Source organism: Opisthocomus hoazin, chromosome 10 (assembly GCF_030867145.1).
Source record: "Opisthocomus hoazin isolate bOpiHoa1 chromosome 10, bOpiHoa1.hap1, whole genome shotgun sequence".
NCBI classification, from domain to species: Eukaryota; Metazoa; Chordata; class Aves; order Opisthocomiformes; family Opisthocomidae; genus Opisthocomus; species Opisthocomus hoazin.
In genome coordinates, this window is record NC_134423.1 from 11,102,298 (window position 1) to 11,120,314 (window position 18,017).

General features: G+C 39.9%; 1 protein-coding gene across 2 annotated transcripts in view; it reads right to left on the reverse strand.

Annotated features, from left to right (window-relative positions):
• Positions 1 to 18,017, reverse strand: part of SCAPER (S-phase cyclin A associated protein in the ER) — a 175,535-nt gene that overhangs the window by 31,276 nt on the left and 126,242 nt on the right. For both annotated transcript variants that reach the window (XM_075431781.1, XM_075431780.1), the window contains exons 25-27: positions 16,428 to 16,551; positions 7,415 to 7,644; positions 3,468 to 3,623 (exon numbers count right to left, since the gene is read on the reverse strand). In XM_075431781.1, coding sequence (XP_075287896.1) covers positions 3,468 to 3,623; positions 7,415 to 7,644; positions 16,428 to 16,551 — 510 coding nt within the window. The remainder of the gene's footprint in view (positions 1 to 3,467; positions 3,624 to 7,414; positions 7,645 to 16,427; positions 16,552 to 18,017) is intronic.

The window sequence follows — 18,017 nt, forward strand, 5'->3', positions numbered from 1 at the left end:
CAGGTTCATCTTTTGCTCATCAGAGACAGCTCTATATTCAGATGTGCTGCATTTTACAATTTCTCACTATATATAATAAGGGACAATACCCTACTTTCCATGCTTTTTTGTTCGTTTTTTACTCATCAGGGAGAAAGGAGCTCTCATGTCCATTGTGAGCAATGGACACAACACAGTGTAAGAAAAATGGGACTTCCAGCTGGAGGTCTCAAGTCACCCTCACTGATTCTCACTGTACAACAGATGAGGGTATAAAAATAATCAAAACAAAGTTCACATGGGTTTACAAGTTATTAATGTTTTCAACAAATGATCTTTTGTATGTATGACAAAGTGTTTGGAAACATGCTATCACACCTACAGCAAAACTTCAATTCAGACAATCCATCTATCATTTATTAGCCAGCACCAAAAATGAACATTTGAGAAGATCAATATCAAAGTTAAATCTTTTTAAAGACTTTGACCACTAATGAAAAGAAAACCTCCTCTCTTATAATAAGATATGTTTATAACATGTTCAGAATAGATTCCCTCATTTCAGTAACTTTTTATGATGTTAAAATCCTCCAATTTATGTTTCTACATTCGCAAGACTTTTCTTTACAGTATCTAATTCCATGATTTTAGACCTTTTTTTCCCCTAAGTCTACCATGGGAATAAAAAACAGTATCTTAGTTTATGTCTTAAAATTTTATCAGCTATATTCTATCCACCATACACTTCATTTAGTATTCCGTACTGACATACACATAGAACACCATTTGAGGCTACTCTCTAATAATCATTATTGTTGTAACATCTTGCCTCCTGTAGACCTGCAGGTAGGTACTTGACTGAGATCTCTTCCCTGCCTATAAAATTGTTTTCCATGAAGTAACTGTCCAAATAAATGCTGGGTATCAATTCAGAGCTTGGTTTAGAAACACCCCGCTAAATTTGGGAGTTTTATGAAATGTTCTTGTGAGGAAGACAGGAAAGTCTGGACTGACAGCTCTTCCTACAACCAAGCTCCAGAAATGGCCTAACATACTTGGTGCCCACAGGACAGGATCTTCTAATTGTTTAAAACCCGAGTTAGCAGATTTAACTTCGGGCCTTCTGGGGACATCACCGACAACAGCTGCAGTAAAGGTCCTAGCAGCCCTGTGGTCTCTGCAAGCAAAGGCGGAGGATCACGCACGCAGCGCCTGGCTGCTCCTGGCTCACAAAGGCCACCATTGCTGCAGGCACCGCGGACGGTCTGCGAGCCCCGAGGTGGTCCCGGGGCGTTAGCCACCCAGCAGCTTCCCACTACGCTGCGTAGCGGCCCAGCATGCGAAGATCTGCGCGCAGCATAAAGAGCACTGGGAAAAATACTCCAATGCATTTAACAGGGGAGTGACAACTTTTACACGGCAAGTAATAGCCTGAAATATTCTATCAGAAAAAACAAATTCATTTTGTGTCTCCCACAGTCACCACTGAGGCACACAAAGACGTTTCCAACCTGGTAACATTCTATGTGGGAACATACATCAAAAGAACAAGTCAACTTTGCTCTTGCAGCAGTGGTGAAAGCCTGATACTATTTCGGCAAAACTTTTGTGCTGCAGAGTCAGAGCACTGGTAGTACTTACTAGACTTTTTTTCCCCTCTCAGTGACAACTTCAAAAGCTCTATGATCAGAGTGGTTAGTTGCTCAGATGTACAGAGCAGCTTAATACAGCATGGCTGGTTGGTGCTCAAGCATGTACCAGCTGAGCTGGAGAACGAGAAATGCCGGATTCTGACTGAACAGGCTGCACTGCCTCCTACTACGAACGATCTACCACGAATGAAAGAGGCATCTGTATTTCTCACAAAGAGAGGCCACCTTTTGTGCTCCAGATCATGTATCACACAACACGTACTACTGTATTGGGACATAAATTTAAGAATTCAGTAAATTTGAGCTCTGTTTCTGCCACCTTAATCTGTGTTTGGCAATACCCTTTTCCGTTTAAATCACCTTGAATACTAAGGACTTCTGTAACACGACAGAATTACGCTGTGCCTTCACTTAAATGAGAGTGGGCTCAGATGATGAAAGACATTTCATTTAAACTGCCCTTCTGATCAGTTACACCAAAGCTTTTGATCTACAAGTGAAAGACAACAGTTCTGAAACCTCCAGATTCATTCCTCTTGTTTCTTTTCACGCTCAAATGAGCAATCCAACCTGGAAATCGAGAACAATCAGCACCTTTGGATAACATCAAAAGCACTGCTGTTGTACGCAGGTAGTAAGATCAGATACTTCTTGGCGTAACCGTGAAGAAAACCCCTCAGTCCTTCAAAATCACTCTTCTGCTGCAAAGCACAGAACTTCTTCAAACAAGTACTTGCACAGTGCTGTATTATTTTGGGGTGCAAACATCTCTTACTTGAGCGCAGCATGTGCCTGCTTCAGAAATTGCAAATATTATATTACTCACTCTTGTAGCTAGAACTATTATTCCACTAAGAGAAGGCTGATATATTTTATTTTTATTTTTTTAAGTATGCATTTGACTTTTGGCAGTGCTGTCCTGGAATGTAAAATGCCAAGTTGGCAGCTTTCAGAAAGGGAAATTTAAGTGAATTGGGATGGTCTCTTTGGGCTCGTATTTCTTGCAGTTCTTTTTCCATGTGCCTGTGTCCCTGTGTTACCAGCAACAGCTCTTACCTACAGCTTTGTTTCTTATTTTATGTTTTATTAACTCTAGTTTTTCCACTCTAGCATCATTTTACCCTTCAGGAATTCATTGTAAAGTTCTGTCAGCCTTGTCTTTCCCTGAAATGTGTAACATTCTAACGGTGGTAGGTTCTAGTACGCACCCCCCAGAGCTCTGATATTTTGACTCTCACAGTGTCAGGCTGTCCTATGCTGTAGATTCTAGAAGTGCAGATTTGCTGGCAGACACACACCTTACGCTCATTCCCCACAGCCCTGCTTAGGTTATGACAACAAACATTTTGGATTAGAAAATTCCCAGACAAATCTAGTAATACTTTTCTTTACAGAAAATATAAATCTCTTATTGACAGCAGTTTTTTAAAGAACAGGAGCTGAATTAGGCTGCTCTAGAGACAAATCAATTAAGAGTTGATTTTAGCTGACAATAAAATACCTCCTGAAGTCCTTAGGATTGGACACTTAAAATTAGCAGTGATAAAACCCTCTCTGTAATGATGAGTAAAGGAGATAGAGTTTGCAATTCTGATAAATGACTTACAAGAATCGAGACTCAGTGCAGGTAACTAATTACACTTCAATGGTGAAAGGGTGAGCAGAGTGAATTTCCTGCACTGTTACTTTACCGGTTATTACCGTGTGACTAAGAACAGTTCTGCCTGCCTGATGGCCTCAGCAGAATGCCCGCTTCCATGAATGCGGTGTTGGCACAGAGCTACAATGGCTGCTGCCTGATGAACGTATCAGGGATGACAGACCAAGTGCACCCACCTTCCATTGACAGCAAAGCACAGTTGGCATATTCCATGCAACACTGCGGTGGCATTTTGTAGAAAACTTGCTATTTTGGGATTCTCATCAACAGGGCCTTGAACGGAGAGGAAACAGCAGCACAGCTTGTCTATCAATCCGATGTTCACCACGTAACTAGAAACAGAGGAAAAACTGTGTTAAAAAATCCCAATCCCATACCAGTTTTGGTAACTTTGCAAAGGAAGTAACTTCTGCTTCTCTTCTATCAAGCCATACAAAATGCAGGTTGTGATTACTTCAATACAAACCGTATCACAGTAACTTCAGATCTGGCTCTCTGTAACTATCAGTAGTTTTTGTTAAGAGATCTGTCTGTTGTAGGATAATTTGTATTATATTGTACACAAAAGATGAGTGTAAATGTTTATTTTACCATACTCCTAGGAGGACAATGGAATTTTGCCATAGTGAAATGATTTATAATAATCTTGACAGCTCTACAACAACACAATTTCTTTTTAGCATGAAGAGATAAACTTTGTAGAACACACTAGTTCAAGAAGACAATGATGCTACCCAGATAACGTTTTATTGCAATATATTTCATAACAACTACTGCCCAGTTGTTGGTTTTTCTTTCTCCTTTTTAAAATATATGCAACAGTTAAGAGACTAATAGAACATGCAGGTAACAACCCTCTGCCATCAATATACAAAGAGCAGGATCAGAAAGTCTCCTCAGGAGCTCAACCAAAACTCAACACAAACAAAACCCAGCTAAGTGAATTCTTTTTTTTTTTAACTGAAAAGTCCTCTTTCTTTTTTATTAGCAGAGTAGATCAGATCATCATTGCTGATCATCAGATCACTACTGGTGAAGTTTCTTCTTTGAATTTCTAAGAGCTTGGAAACCTATGCCAAAAATTTTGCTGTTTGTGCCTGTACCAAGATCTCTCTGTCCATACCACATTCTCTCACACTTTCATCATTCTCAACTCCACTTAAACTGTGCACACAGATTATTTTTTTCCATGTCAGTTTGCTGTTATCACCTAACTTCACGTACTTTTCTTTTTCTACCACAAACATTCAGCTTTCAGACTTTACTCCATCTCAGCTGTTCATACTGTTGACTTATGCTAGCTCAACTTCCTTCGCGGAGACAAATCTCCTGCTGCAATCACCTCCTTCTTCTCTTTCCCCTCTAATTTCCTTTGTACTTTCCTCCACTCTCCTCAAGCGGGAGAACCTCCTTGTCAGAATCTGAGCTGCTGTTCTCTCCCGTGTGCCCACCTGATCTAAAAAACATCAGGAATCACTTGCTTTCAGACACCACCAACTGATTTGCTGGTTTTGCATTGACAGTCCACACTAAACCATCCTGTTAACACTATCACTCTGTCCTACCAGCTGCTCTGCCTACTTGCTTGTCACGTCCGCTTGCTGGAGATTGCCTCTTTGGGCGCAAGGGCTCCTTACGATGGTAACGCCATTGGGTATACAGTTCCACAACGTCAAGACCACCCTGACTTGATGAAGTATGGAACGTTATCAAATAGTGATTCTAGTAAATGAATAATACTGACTAGATAATGCCTGTCCCAGGAGCTGTACAAGTACTTATTAGAAATAACTCTTCCCTCACACATCTTACAGTCTGATTTTGAAAAAATCAGCAACTTTTTAAGCTTAGGGAAGAAAACCTTTCCACTTTTCAGAGAGTGTTGCTGCTCAAGGACTAATCTCTCTTCAGCCCTAGAAGCTAGACTTTCTGCCAAAGTTCACCCTGCTGAAACAAAGCTTTTGGAAGCAATGCAAGCAATTAAGAACAAAAATACACTGGATATAATGCAAGAAATCTAACTGCAGTATGAAAGATTTTTCAAGCTGCTGAACTATGGCAGTTAAAAACACTTAAAAGCTACACAAAGGTTATCAATTGCACACTCCTTGCTCAGGTAAGTTGGCCTGTTCTACTTAGCAACGTGAAAGGCTATCAGCGTTGGGTTCGTTGCAGATTTTGATCTAAGCAACGCACCTGATCGTACAGGTGATAAGCAAGCTCTCCTGTATTAGCAGCTTAACTCCAGGAATGGAGCTGGGTGTCAGATACACTGCAGTCACAGAGAAATGCTGAGTGCTAGAAATCTCTGAGGCAGGGGGGAAGAGGAAGAACTAAATAAAATACAGGCAATACTGACAGATGATTGCTCACAAAAAGGCACAACCATTCTCGTCAATATTCTCTTCCTTTTCCCTAGGAACATCTCTACGATCTGACTGACGCCTGCAAAATGTGTTGATTGTCCCCATTCCTTTACACCCACACCTGGATACAAAGCGGCTGCTCTTTCAGCAGAGAAGAAATAGATGAGAGTTTTCAGTCTAGCGGGACTATTCTTTAATGGCATCCAGAGACAATGAGAAGACGCCCGAAGCACTCCCTCCCTTCAAGAACAGAGCGTACAGACAAGCGGAATGTCAGAGCTCTCTAACCTGCTGCCTCCATGGCTGAGTCTTTTTTACCTATGATAGGACAGTTCCAACAATTTGGCTACCCTCTGGCTACCCAGACAGTGCGTAGGTAATTGTTGTTCAGGCATCAGGTCTGGTAGCCCCAAACAGAAAAAAAAAACCCCAAAATTTCAACTTTCCTCTTTCTTCCCCCATCTTCCTAAAACTCTCATTTAATCAGCTCCCCGAGGACATATGATACCATGACCTGGAGGTGAAAGATTCTCATTAATAACAGAATTTGTCTGGTTTTGACTAGTTTAAAATGCCATCTTTCTTTTTTTTTCCTAATTGCGCTATTACCTTGTCATCATGCCTTTCATTCTCCATTTATAACCAGATCCCCTAAAGTGCCCCAGGTGAGGGACCTGGCTGGATTCTCATGTATCTTCTTATCTTAAGGGTATGCCTGCGCTTGGCCCAGTCAGTGTCAGATGTCTGCTGAGCACAACTATCAATAAGCAGACCTCCCACCCTCCCATTCATAACTGGCGAGAATACATCCTGAAATTTCACACTCTCTCAAAACCTGTTTGGGGAGAAGGTGGGTTACATGAGAACAATAAAGTTTTAGAGGTCACTGGTATCTATGACAACTACTTGTTTTGCTTTCCTCCTCCAGCTGTCTTCTTTGTATCCATCAGCATCATACCAGACCTTGAAAAGTCTGAAGATGCTCAGTGACACATTTTCAGTAGCATTTAACCAGAATTTCATTCCTTCAGAGGGCTGAAGATGTATTTATGACTATTTACATAATATACTAGTGAAACTATATACTTTTAGCAAATCTAATATATTGTTGGATACATATTAGTTTTATATATATATTAATTATATATATATTAATATATTCAGGTTCAAGTATTTTTACCCATTAGAATGTTTCAAGTAAAAATGAGCAAAACACTGTATTCTATTCTACTCTACTGATATAACTCACAGAGTTATTCTGGTTGAAATTTTGTTCAAGAAATATCTGCAGAAAACTGCTATTAAAATACAGCTATGCTATAAAAGTTGAAATCAGACTACAGGAATTATTGGGTAATCTTTGGAATAGAAAGCATGTAATTTTATGGCAAGCTTATATGAATGCACATATGCAGGATCACACGGCAATGGGCATACACATCTCTTGGTATAGAGAACTGAGAGAAAATAATGAAAATATGGAAGCTGACTCCTAGGGCATTAGGAGAAGAAACTGATGGAGAGGACACAAAAACCCAAGTCCTAAATTAAAAGACTCTTGGTTTTCTGTGTCTGCGGGTTTTGAAGAACGTTTTTGCTTGAGAATATAGCATTTCTGTAATCTTCTTGACTACACACACAAATTACTCTAAGTTAAGAGTTAAAGCAGTTAATTCCTAAATCATTGCAAATTTCTTTCTCTGTAGTAAAGCAGGTTTACAGAAGTGTGCTTGTTTTTTTTTTGTTTTTTTTTTAACCTGATCAGGTCTTGGACTCTGCTGTTGAAGGCTTCCACTTGTGAGGATTTACTTTTCATTTCCTGCAATATCTTCAGTGCAGCAGAGCGGCTGTTTCCGTCCGGGAGGCTGGAGATTAGACATCTGAAAATTACAGCAGTTATCCTCAGAAGTCCTGTTGTTAAATCTTCAAATACCTGCTTATTTGTGCTTCTACCTGAAGTAGCATTATGGTCATCTGGAACAATAGCCTATGTAAAGAGAGAAAAAGAAAAGACAACCAGAATTCAGTAAAAACAATCAAAGTTTGTAGAGAAACATTTCAAAAGCTGCATATGAGTACACAATAAATAATAATAAAGTAACATATTCTAGCAGTGCTATTAAGCATTAAACAGCATTTCAGGTACAAGAAAAGGCCCATAGCCCTCCTGCAGTTAATATAAGCTGAAACAGCAACAAGTCAACAGAGTGTTTAGTGTCTGGGAACTGAAGGAAACCTCACAGCAGCAGGGTATTTCATTAGTGTGATTGTGGTGTTCTTAAGCATACACAGGATTTTTGATGAGATACTAGCAAAAAAAAAAATATTTTTTTAACTTGTCTGCGAATACTACTGAGCTGGTTCATTTTGAGTACTACACAAAGACATCGGAAATGCCTCGGATACGCAAAGCATTCAGCAACACAGAGGAGAGAGAGCCATGTTCTGTGGAAGGAACAGCACTTACCGCTGTATGGTAACCCCCTGCTTGGCTTTGGAAAAACACAAGGTACCGTCAGCAGGCTACCCAACAGTCTGAGTCCTAAACAAACACCCTGACAGAAGTGACTATTTTGAAAAGCAAGAGTTCTTGTGACACGGAAGGTACAATTGTGGCTTTTCACGGAAAAAGACAATACACTTTGCAGGCAACAGGGATGACCTCTGCAACGAGATCTAATCCCCCATGGACTTTCTCCTTCATAGCAAAAAAAACCAAACAAAAATTTTAAAAATTGTTAAACATTAATATTACTAACACAACTAATATTGAATATTAACACTAATAGCACGATTATTAATACTACAAAATTTATTAAATGTTAAAATTACCAAAAGTATTACAAAAATATCCTGAAGTAAGCATCTTTCTAAGGTATTTTATCTGGAATTTCAATGTTAGAAAAATTACAGATTTTTTCTAACCAAAAAAAGCAAGTTTGGTCGTGATAAACCTCCAACCTTAAGTACACAGAACCCCCTGTGTCTGGAACAGCACCAGTTTGCCCCCAGCAAACGGCACACTGCAGCATCCGAGCAGCAGACGGAGACAACCCACGGGAAGGCCACGGGAGGTGCCGTCTGGTCACAACGGCAAAGGATGCTGGGGAACGCAAGATTGTCCCCATCTACAAGGGGGTATTCAGCTGTGCTGTGGAGCTTCTGCGCAACTGAACTCAGAACGAATTCTGACACCCGCCGAGGCACACGCAGAGGGCGATGCGCAGCTGTTGTAGGCCAGCAGAAGAGCCCAACCTTCACTCAATCGACACAGATGAGTTATGGTGGTTCCCCTTTGCACCTGGGAAAGCCTCCGAGAGAATTCTCTTCCTAGGAAGCGTCAGAACTACTCAGTCGAGCAGATTACTATTACAGCTAACCCAAACTAGCTAAGTATTTCAAAGAGCTAAGTGCTCCTCCAAGGCAAGACGACCCTTGAGGCAAGGCTCCAAATCTTTACTTGATTCAAGTTTCTCTTCTCCATCTTTTTTTCAGAACGAAAGAGAACTGCTAAATCTTCCCAAGTCTCCCAAAACAGAGAGAGTCCTGATTTTGTACAAACCGTGAAAGGCAGCTGAAGCAGAAATTTCTGCCAGGAAGAGAGGGAAGTAGATACAAAACCCCTATCCTGACCAAATCTGATGAGAAGACTCCAACACCACCCCACTCCCCAAAAAAAACCCTAACAAATGTGAAAAACAACTAAGGAACTACCTGAGAAGAGAGAAAAATTGCACAAATTCTAGGGCACAACCTGACACACTGGAATACGATAAAGGATGACATGAACAACCTAGTTCTAAAAGATGCAATGGGAAACGCTTTCCTCCCACAAATGTCAGATTAGGCCTGGAGGAAGTCTGAGCACTTTTATGGATACCTTCCTATTTTAACCACTAAGGACAGCAGGAAAAACGCGTCCCCTGAATAAGGCCTGAATGTCTCAATGTACGACATCACCTGACGACCACTGCATTTGTCCATTGGACATCAGTCACGTTGGCAGCACAACAAGCAGTTCTCTCCGAAGAGACCTCAGAGGAACAGAATCAGATTTCTCCAAATCATTAAACTGAAGCCCACTCCTAAAAAAGGCAGTGAAGTCGAGATGCACAACACGTACATCTGAAGACAAACCTACATGCAGGATACAGACCTGGAAGGAAATCCTCAAGCAGAGTATAACTTATTTATTTATTTTATCGTTTCTACAGTCCAAGCTCATTCAAACCAGCTGAAACCCTGCCCTATGGTGATCAAACAGCCAGCGGAAAGCGTGTGGAAGCCCTGCAGTTTCACGGCCAGACCCTGGCAGCAAGGATGTGTCCATGGAGCCCCGGGGCTGCTGGGGACATTCACGGGGCTTAACGCTGCTGGACCCTGCGCACCACAGAGCTCTGCCGAGGCACCTTTACGGGGCAGCGCAAGGCTTTCAATGCCGTCACCACTGATCAACGCTGGCTGAAACTTTATTTTCATTGCAGGTTAAAATCATCACTCTTGGTATAGGCAAGTGAGGTCACAGAAAATCTTTCCTCCCCGTACAGGTATCCAGAGGGATTCGGTAACACTTGGTGACAAAGAGCAACACGTGCACGCATTTATTATTCATTAGGTCTGAGCCTCGCGGTGGTACTTACAACTCATTGTAATAATCTGCTTCTGGTGACGAGCCAAGGGCGCAAGTGAGAAGTCTTTAGCTGCTTATTCGAGTTCAAAGGGAAAAATAGTATTATGTTGCTCCAGTAACTTTCGTTGACTAAAATAATTCACACCTAATGATTCTAATTGTCTACTGAAACAGATGGATTAAGCTTTGCAATGTATGAGTCAGCTTAAATGTGGTGACTTTGTACTAGGGACACCAAGTTTTAAAAATTGCTAACAAATGCTACTCAGTGCTTTTTCACCTAAGAGAAAAAATTATATATAGCTTACTACTTCAAAGATTTAGTAACATTTTGCACTAGAGCCTTCCATTTGCTGTAATAAACAGTACTGTAAACAGATAATGTCTTTTTTTGTCTTCCAGTTGAATGTACATATGAGAACTATATTTTCCAAGTATATAGCCCTTAGCTACACGAGTTTATGCCTTAATATAAAACTGTTCTTCCTAATTCATAAAATAAATAGATCTGGCATTCTTACTACATTCATTTATTGCAGATTTTTCACATTTGATTTTTGGGGAAGTATGTGTGTATTAACACACGGTGAGAACAAATATGTTTTTTATACTGCTTATGTCAAAGAGGAGCTAGAAGAAAATACTGTTTTACAGAAAATGGGTAAATTTGAACTTAATTCCTACCTTTAATATTTTCCGCTTATATGAACTCAAACGAGTGATGAAAGATCAGCTCTTTTACTGAAGAAGTAATGGGATAGTGTGAAAATGTGTCAAGATTTATGTTCAGAATTAATTGGGGTGCTTGCAAACGTGATGTATTACTTCGCTTGTTGATTATTATATCAAGCAAGGGGGTGGGAAATCTTAAGATTTAATAGTAAAATTAAGAAAGCTTTCAAGCTCTGGTTTCTTTGTGTTGATTACACAAGGAGCTAATGATATTCAGAGAAACTGTATTTGCTGAACATGGGCTTCAGAAGAGTAAATGTTAAAACATTCCACACTTCTTTCTGAGGTTTAATAGGTTTAACAGTCTAATCGACACGAATCTACAGGTACAACTACACACTTAAACTGACTTGTCAAGTAACTGGTATAAAACATTTTTAAAATCGCAAAGGAGAATCAGGAAAAACGTAACCACTGTTCAACTATTAGACACATCCAACATCCCAATGCTACTTTAGCATTTATGATGACTGCCCTTGCTGGGCCTGATCAAGACTCCTACTGTCCTTAAACCTCGAACCAGAATGCTCTGATGACCAGATTCTCAGCTCTGGGACAGCCTCCATACAACTGTCAAGCCACTCGGCAGAGAATTCCCCTTGTGTAGGGATTCCCTTGCTGGTGTAGAGCTGCCATAAGCTCTTCAACTCTGCCCAGCATCTAGGACTCAATCTGCAAGACGCTGAACAGTATGGCCCCAATCCAGTAAAGCACTTAGGCACACATTTAATATAGCTGAAAATGTTACTTCATTCTGACTCATGTCACCCAAAGTACCTCTGCATATCAGAGCACTTTTTTTTGTGCTAACAACAACAACAAAAAAATACAGCTTCCAGTTAGCAACACAGAGCTCTGACTCTGAAAACTCATTTATATTTGTCTCATAAAACACATAATCCTTCACAGTCACAAAGAATTTTAAATATGGAGCTGCTAAACCTAAATGGAAAGTCTTCATACCTTTTGAAGGACCCTATTTCTGTTCATTTGGTCACTTGTGTTGTATTCTTCTCCCATTAACAGTGGTGATTTTGTGCTTCTTGCATGTGTAAGTCATTGGGCTGGCCTCAAAAACACTCCGGAAAATTTATACTTTCAAACTGCACCTACAGGATGTCAGACCTTCTGTGTGGTAACTGGTGACCTAAAGAAATTGAAATGGCCTGGGAAGTCTACAGGCTTAACATGGTGCAGATGAAGGTTCCACTTCTTAAATTCCCTACCCCTGAATACTTTCATACGTCGTTATTTCTCCTACTCCAGCCCTATTTTCAAGATTTACTACAGGATTAACACATTGGCTTCCTACTGAAGAAAAACATGAACAAAATGTAAGTTTTAGAAGTTGCATTATTAAAAAGAAAGAAAAAGACCTGAAGCTCTTGTCCTTTTTTACATTGCCAGTGCTGACTGAACTGCCTTAGAAATGACCCAGACCACAGAGCCAACATCGAACTGAGGTACCTTTCTGGCCAACCTCAATATTTCTCTGTTCTGGTCCTCAGGTCTCCAACTAGAACTGAAACTGGAGAGCAAGCAGGTTTTTCAGATCTCCTAGTGACCTGGAAGGGTCTCGTTATTCGGGGCTAGGAGTACCATCAGTGCCACACGGCTGACCACCACGGAGACAGAACGAACCAGAAGAGCTGGTAAGCACGGACACGCCTGTGCTTTTACAATTCTTATTCTGATCAGCGCAAACAGACATGAAGCCTCCTCGCTTGCTGCAGAACAGAAGACTCAAAAGCGGATCACAAATGGCTACGGAAGCAGCAAATGGGCTAGGACGTGTACTGTCGCTTTGAAGCAGTACGGCATCCGAATTAAACAGCAGCACATTCCAGGGAAGAAATGGTGGAGAAAAATTACTTCACTGACCAGATAGCCAGCTTGACTTAAACCCAATCAAACTGACTGTACTTCACAAGTAAAATTTCATAGGCCATTTAACTACAATACAGACCAGACTTCAGCACTGTATTTCGGAGAAGAAAAACGTAATGGGCAACTCACTTTTGATCTCTGCATTTGACTGATCTCTACGAGCACTGCAATGCTCATTTCACACGTTTCTGTGTTCACTAATGATGTTTCATCTAGAATTTTCTGATAGTATGCATTTAAAGATTGCCTTAAAAAAAAAAAGTGATCCAATTTGAAATATCTGAAATTTCAACCAGAGCTATAAATGGCAACCAACTCGGGCAAGCCAGACTGCTGGAGACAGACTGGTGAGACTCACTTTTTTTTTTGCTTTTCAATTCTGAAATCAAGTCTATATGTTGCACGTTTACATAACATTATCTACTTCAAGAAATAAAACCAATCTGATTCTAGCCTTTAGCAATTAATCTTAAACAGAAATAACACCAGTCAAACTGTGTTTTTAGAGAAACTAAAAATTCCATTGCTTGTGCAGTACATTAGCAACAATGCACATGAGTAAATGCAGCGCACAGTAGTGACTGTCTCAGGCTAATGATTTGCAATTCTATGTAGTATGCAATTCGAAAATGAATCAAGAAAGAATCCATGTAATTTTGCATACTTACGAGAACGAAGAAATGTAACAATAAAAATGTTTCAGTTTCTAATTCTTAGTGAGTATGGATTTGCATTATGGTTTAACTGGTAACAGCTGCTGCGCTATGATGGGGAAGATCTGAATGAATGAACAAAATCTTCCACGAATTTTTACTGGACAAGGTGGTCTTCTTCCACTTGTTAGTCTCAAAAGCTTTCTGAAATCTCCCTTTGATCTATCTGAGAACATGTAGTTAGAAAACAAACTGTCATGCTTTTCTTATCATGAAATCATAAAAGGAAGATATGTAGTAAAAAAAAGCCAAACCCCCAATCTGTTTGCTAAATATGAAATTCTTTCCAAATGCAGGCACAGGTATGCATGGTTTACATATATGGCTTTTTCTGATATATTCGTGGAAAAGTGCATGACAGCTGTCACTTAACCAGAAAAAAACTCCCAAAATAAAAACCTATCCTTACGTGCTTACAGCTTCGTGTAAGTATCTGTTTCTCTCCGTGTGAAACCTTCCAAAATATACAACTAGAAATGTTTTCCTTATTTTGCAACTATCTGCTAGGTACAGGAGACAAAGCAGAGCAGAGATAGCAGTCTGCAGCTAAACCAAGCTATAGCTCAAGCACACGACTTCTGTGAACATAGGCGGGAAGGTTGGATCCATTAAATGCTGAAATCCGGAGACCAGCTGCTACTGACCTCAACAGACACTGACTTGGGCATCACCTGAGCTCAGGAGGCTAAGAGAGGCAAAGTGGTAACTACAGGCTATAGAAGGTTTCCTACCAGTCTGCATAGGTACGCGATAAAGGAAGGGTCTAAACAGGACACTTGTAATAATTAACTTGGGCAAGCTGGATGTTACAAAAAAAAAAAAAGATAAATACACCCCAGCTGTTATTCTACCACTTGCCATCGGTACCCAAGATTTCACTGGACAAAAAAAGTGTTTGTTTTTTATAATTCTTCAAGTAACATTTTTCTCCCCAAAATGTTAACACCTGTGTAAAGAAAAGTTAACGTTTTGTCACCAATGAGAGGTGATTGCTTTAAATTTTATCTTTAAAATGTGCAGCTCTGAGTTGTAGCAAAAGTGACGCTGACATTGCGTTCGATTTTGGTGAATAAAATAAAAAATAAAATCACATTAAACTGGTTGCAAGTAAGGCTCACACTTGCTGTATTTAAGAAGACATTTAAAAGTTTCTCAACACTGGCTTCCTCCTCTTTCTGTATTCAGCAAACCTTGCCATATTTGTTTAACAATTTGTTAAAACCTCCCAAATACAGATTCTCATTTATTACTTCTAGTATTGCTTGGGGTTTGTTTTCCAGCAGTAAGTGGGAACACACATGACAGCCCAAGGCAGCATCACACAGCTCCCCAAACCAGGAATACCGCAGGGAGTTAAACTCTTTGGAGGAGTGTCTTTTAATATTTTGGTATTCAGAGCTTGATCCAATAAAAAATAGTGCTCTCCATTTGTCCATTTCTTTTTAATAAAAAAGAAAAATTCAAACTTGATCTGATTTATTATATTTTCAGGAGTGAAAAATCCGGCTTAGAAAAGCGGCACTGTATTTATTTTTTGTACTTAAATATGTCCTTCATGGAATTCTGAAGATCTCCTAGTTTAAGGGCCAATTCTGCCTGAAGAGAACATAAGAGACTTTATGCACAGGAAAGAAAAGTCCACTGTGGATCACAGGAAATGTTAAGCTTTAATTACAGTTTTGCTGCAATTCAAGGGGAGTATTTGGCAACAGCCTGAGAACAGCTCTAAGCGTAGTAAATTTTTCTTATTTAGTATCTCTGATCTCTAGGTGGCCCACATCTCCTAAGAAATACCCTCTGTATTTCTCCAGGAAAAGCCCAGGTCGTTTGCACAGTGCCACACTGAGATGAGGGAAGGCGTTTGGCACCAGAACAACTCTCGTCACTTGCGAAGTGCTGACGGATTTCATCTCCCGTGCAATTACCCACGGAGCCCGTGCTCTGGCCAGCTCTGCCGCGAGCCAGCAGTGTTGTGACGGGCCCAGCACAATACACCCACCTTTCACCGAGGGTATTTGAAATCCAGTACCTGGAAGCCTCTTGGAAAGATCTGGTGAAGAACAACGAGCTGGCAGCTACTTAGAGGAGAACACACAGGTTGCATTCGGATTTTCTTTGTGTCAAGGACCTTCAGACTATCTTTCTAAAGTGTTTGTCAACAGTCCTACAGCTTGCTGATTCTAACAGTGTCATTTAAATTATTTAGACTATGTACATAACTTTTCAATTAACAAACTGCTTGGCTCATGAAAATACATACACACAATTTATAAGTAGAAAACCAAGACTAAATATCTTATGATGAGTAAGTCACTATGAATTAAAAATGAGTTTTCAAATAAAATATTTAATGACATTTCAAATTAAATGAAACATTGGAAAACTAAAACTTTCACAGTTAGACTCCTGCTATTTAAGCACTTCAGCAAATGAAACCACTGCAACGTACTGACCTGACTTATATTCCTGATACTGAAACACAGAAGAATCAAACATACATGGACAACTTATAATATTCTATACTTTAAATATTTCTACAGGGTGAAGTAAAGAAGAAAACCTCAGAAAATGTTAGATGACTGTGCACTCACTAGGGTTCCTGGTATGTATGATTTTGCAGAACTTCTTAGCAAAAGCAAGTATATCCATTTGTACAGAAGTATAGTAGATACAGTTACCAAATACATACAACATTAATTCTTTTGAGCTCTTATTCTCATATATCTCCTGGTGTTCTTATACTCTGAATACTCTGATGTGTTTGTGAAGCATAAAAAACTTCTAAATTAAAATAGCTATTTTACGTACCGTAAACTGGTGTATCAACAGGTCCATCAGAAAAGTGATCTTATTACTAAAAAGAACGTAAGTGCAGTTTTCTGCACAGTTACTACAGGTGAGGCTGTAAGCGTTTACTGTATTGCAGAGTGACCTAAAAAATCAGAAAGCAAGAAAAAGAAAAATAAGAATTATACTCTTTTCTTTGGTAAATTAAAAGCCAATAAATAGAAGAACAATACAAAACAACCTTTCAGCAATTCACATTGATTTTCTTAAACTTGGGACACCAAACAGAACTAAAAATTAACATGAAATCAATTAAATAATTAATAACTTCAAAACAGTAAAATCAGACTTATCAGAAATCATGCACTGTATGGCTACTGGACTCATCCATACTCAAAACTCAGAAAACTTACACAGAATATCAGCTAATTTCATAATTTGGGTAAGTAATATTCTTTGCTTGTGCCTTACAGTTATATCACACAAATAATCTGGGTATAAGGTCCCTTTCGTAGTAGAACCTGCAAGAGAAAAAACCTATTCACAGTAATTCACGGTGTACCAGGACCAGCTTTCGAGAGCGGCTGTTGTGCAGCACCTGTGAACTAAAGCAAGGAATGGAGAGGATTGAGTAATTTGGACTGAGCAAGCAGAACTGAACAGGTGAATTCCCTGTCCGAAAATGTCTGCTGACATACTGGGAACCAGCACCGTACTGAGCCTGTGAGTGCCAGCATATAACTACCCCAGCACCCACCGACCTACCCCTCTGGCTGGCAGGCAGAGGGGAGTGATCTGCAGGGCTACCAACAGCAAACCACAAACACAAGGAGTCACGGCAGGCTCCAGATGTACAAAACGTGCCCAACATCACGTGCAGCAATTTCCTTCTCCTCCAACGGAAGCAGGAATCGCAGGGAAGCTAGGACCAGTGCTAGAGAACATACTCACAGAGAAGGGAAACCTGACCACGGATAACACCATTCCAGAATAAACACACAGTTTATTTCTTGAACTTTGCTTATTACAAAAGCTATCACATACTATGCAAATAGGCACACAGACACACAACACAAATGCACCATAAATACATACAAAAATAAATAAAGATGGCTAGAGAGTCAAGTTGTTTGTCTAAAGTAAACCAAAAGCAAAAGAACTTCTACTTTGTTAGGTTTTTTTTTTAACATGAAAAAATGCGACTAAGTTCAAATAAGCTCCACAGAAGAAAATACATTGTGAGCACTGTCAGAAGGTCACACAAAGTGGGACTGCAACAAACAACCAGTTATCGTACAGAAATCATCAAAGCTGGTATGTAACATAACAAGCTGCAGGCTAATTCAACATACTTATAAAGAGGGTTGAGTTCTACGCTTTATTTGTCTCCTAAAATATTTTTTGAAACAATAAAGTTGTGATTTACATAATAAGGCAGGCTGCTGTACTGACTGCTGTGCTCACTGCCATGGCATCTGGTCCCTGAGCCCGGCTCCCCAGAGCTGGAACGGAAGCATCTCATATACATCCACTCTATTTCTCCCGCCAGGAAAAGCTGGAAATGCTCCGAGGCCAGAAAGCCTACATTAAGAATTTTTTCATTTGTATTTC